Genomic DNA, 3,493 nt, shown 5'->3' with positions numbered 1-3,493 from the left:
AAGTTTCTAAACACACTGTTTTTTTTAAGGAAAACACCCTCAGGGGTATTCATTGATTAGATAAACATGTATGTTACATGCATGATTATTATGCCATAAGGCTGATTATACAGAACAAAAGAAAACAGAGCAGGAAGCATGACCTGAATTCATAAAAATTACAGGTTTCCTATTTCCAATCATCGCTTCCTTTTGCCAATCTACCAGCCTCTTTATTTCAATCTCTGGATATGTGAAGGAATCCTGCACTAATGGCATGGCAAATTTATCTGATCAAAGAGATGGTTGGCCTGAGTTGCCCGGCATATAGGAATCTGTAGCATTGGTTGCTAGAACAACAGCCATTTTATCAGATAGCGGGGCGCGGTTATTGATTTGAAGCTGATCGAGCATATGTGTGGCCAGAAATAAAGCATGGGAAATCAATCATATTCGCGAAGCTAAACCTCAGTATCGATTTGTTAAAAGCTATCACTGGAAATCAGATCATCCTGACAGAAAAAAACACAAATCAATTCCCATAAGTAGTATTCAATTGCTATGGTCGTGGGTGCACAAAATCAGCAACACATCCCACAAAAGATAAACAGCCAGTCCTAGTTGAAATTTGCATGGAGCACAGGTTCTTCAAGGTCCATTCTGCGCCAGCCCCCGGCCAAAGACGACAACTGATCCACCTTATCATACAACCCAAGGAGACCACCGGTGTGCACAAAGAGGACCCTTCGCCCTTCCCACCTGCCTGGATTGTCTGACATGTTCTTCACCATACAGTACGCCGCCTTCCCGGTGTAGACCGGATCGAGCACGATGCCTGTTGCCGCAGCGACATCCTTCACAAATCTAAGTCCATCACCCGTGCTCTTGGCATAACCCAAGCCCTTGGCATCTTCAATGCTGACTATATCATGTGAGTTTAGACCAGACTGAAGCTCATCGATCAGACCCTGAACACAGTCATAGAAGTATTTAGGGCCATAGCAGACAGAGAAGGCGTGGACTTTGGCCTTCAGGCCACTCAGCTGCGACCCCAAAGCGAGGCCGGCGACGGTCCCGCCGCTGCCGCACGCGACGACAATGTCGTTGAACTGAACATCGCCCCCGGATAACTGAATTTGCTGCTCAATCTCCCTGACTGCTTCGATGTATCCCCAATTCCCCAGTGCGTTTGATCCGCCGGCAGGGATCACGTACGGCCGCCGGCCTTCTTCCAGGAGCCTCTTCTTCAGCAGTTCAGTCAGAGCCACGCTCCCGAACTTCAAAAATTCTCTCTGCGAGACCAGGTCGACGTGCGCGCCCAGCAGCCTCTCGACGAGCAGGTTGCCGACGAGACCGGGGTCCTGGTCCACGAGGAGCCTGGAGGTGCAGAGTATCAGATAGGAGTCGAGGCCGGCGTACTTGGCGGCCACGGCGGTCGCCCGGCAGTGGTTGCTCTGGATGCCGCCGGCGGTGACGACGCAGTCGGCGCCCCGCGCGGCGGCGTCCGCCACGAGGAACTCGAGCTTCCGCGCCTTGTTGCCGCTCAGCTGCATGCCGGCGAGGTCGTCCCGCTTGATCCACACCTCCGTGCCCTTGGGCAGGTCGGGCAGGCTCCACCTGTGGATCGGGGTCGGGAAGTGGCCGAGGGAGAAGGTGTGGGACGGGGCGTGGGAGAGGCCCGACGCCCAGGGCGGCGGCGCGTAGGGCTTGCTGGACAGGAAGCCGCCGATCTGGGCTGCGGCGGCGTTGGCGACGGTGGACGTACGGCGTAGGACGGCGGCCTGCGGGGAGAACGAAGGGAGGATACAGGTGCTGAGCGCCATTGCTCCGGTGGCGGCGGCGACGGCGGCGGATTGAAATCCTTGAGCGATGTTCTCGTGGGTTTGTCCGTCGGGCCTGTCGCTCATGTGGGCTTCGGGCGTCGGTTTTTACCGGGTTTGAAGCCTGGCCCAGTTTCCAGGGCGTCCACGCGTTTGTTTTTTCCTATATGCGGAGGCACGTGTCAGTTCATCGCTGTCACAGCGCAGCGGGACGAGGGCGGGGAGGCGAGCTGCCGGCGAGGGAACGAGGCAGGAAATGGAGGGGATGGAGAGGAGCACGGAGGGGGCTCCCCCATTGGCCCTGCCACGAGCGAGTGGCGAGTCGCCGGCGAGGCAGGTACGGCGAGCTCCGCCATTTTGTGTCCTATTCGCTCAGTGCCTCGTCTCATCCGCCGGTCGTCGCCGCGGCCGGAGGCGCCGATGCGCGCCACCTAGTCGACTGTCGGCGAGGACCATGGCTTGATTTGCCAGTCGGTCGTGTGCTTGGCCCTCCGGTCGATTCAGGACGGGAGCTTTGTTTCACAACCTTGCTCCTCTGTTCGGCTTTGTGACTCAGTTTCAGATTCTTGCAAGGTTGGCATTGCCTAAGATGGGTCCATTTTAATTGAGGCAGACATGAATTTTTGGCAGAGTTCCTAAGGCTGCATCCAGGCTCCAGAGCTCGATGATAGAATTCATGTGATCAGGCCTGAGTGTTGTAATCTGTTCCCTCCGCGTGTTTGATTCCTGCTGCTTATTTAGTATGTTCATAACTGCTGAAAATATGGGCTGTACTGTATGGGTCCTGTATCTGGAGAGTGCTGTTCTTAGAGCAGAGTTGAGTGAGAGTCAGAGAGTTTGCTGTGTTACTCTCTGCTGCTACAAAAAACCGAGGTGGGGTGTATGGCTGTGGTTTCATTTTATATAAAATGGAGCCGGGAGGAGAGCCCCTGATTATCGAAAAAAAAAAGAATTTTTGGTAGAGAGCTAGGTAGAAGTAAGCTAACATATTGTGGCTAGTGGTGGTGTTGGTCGGCTCATTTCATCTTGTTCATCGCGCCGACAGTAGCTCATTTTTATCTTGTTGATGCTGCATTGCTGCTATGGCGATGTGAAAGTGTAAAAGTAGTTTAGTGCTCATGAGGCTATTTTTTTTTCATCTTGCTAACTAGTTGTGTAGGGTTCATTTTGTTTTCTGGAGTGAATCTCTACTCCTAATTGACGAGTCCGTAGGTCGTTCGTTCGTTCGTTACCCACCCATCGAAGGAAATCCCTCTCCCACCGACCAGAAAATCATCCCTCCGATTTTCATTAATAAAACACACCTTCCATTTGCGCACCTCCTTTGTTTTCCACGCTAAAAGAAAAGCAAAAGAAAAACGGGAGGCACCTTCGCTCGTGCACAAGGATAGGAAGGTACTGATCTCTTTCCTGTTTGCGTTTAGTTTTTTTCCTATTTCCCAGTATAGGCTGCAATCTGCCCCTAGATCCCTTTCTTAGCGATATTTTCCAACTCTGCCGCTCCTGGTCTACCGCACCATCGTCCCCGCTAGCCTCCCCATCTAGGCCATCGTCCCTGATCCTCTCCGGCCGCCATGAAATTGAGGTAGTTGTCATCGACCTTGTTGGGGACATCGTGTCCCTACTCGATGTACAGGCGGAGTCCGGCATGAGAGAGATAGCGGCATCCTTGCCAAGTCCGGCGAAGTTCACGA

The 3,493-nt window shown here is 53.1% G+C and overlaps 1 protein-coding gene across 1 annotated transcript; it reads right to left on the bottom strand.

The window, feature by feature from the left end:
• Positions 1–497: 497 nt before the first annotated feature.
• On the bottom strand, positions 498–1,866 carry LOC119306513 (putative D-cysteine desulfhydrase 1, mitochondrial). Its single transcript, XM_037582710.1, has one exon. It carries the CDS (start codon positions 1,800–1,802, stop codon positions 597–599), a length of 1,206 nt encoding a protein of 401 aa, XP_037438607.1. The 5' UTR covers positions 1,803–1,866; the 3' UTR covers positions 498–596.
• Positions 1,867–3,493: the final 1,627 nt, after the last annotated feature.

Source organism: Triticum dicoccoides, chromosome 5B, assembly GCF_002162155.2.
Source record: "Triticum dicoccoides isolate Atlit2015 ecotype Zavitan chromosome 5B, WEW_v2.0, whole genome shotgun sequence".
NCBI lineage: Eukaryota > Viridiplantae > Streptophyta > Magnoliopsida > Poales > Poaceae > Triticum > Triticum dicoccoides.
This window is presented reverse-complemented; position numbering and strand designations above follow the sequence as displayed.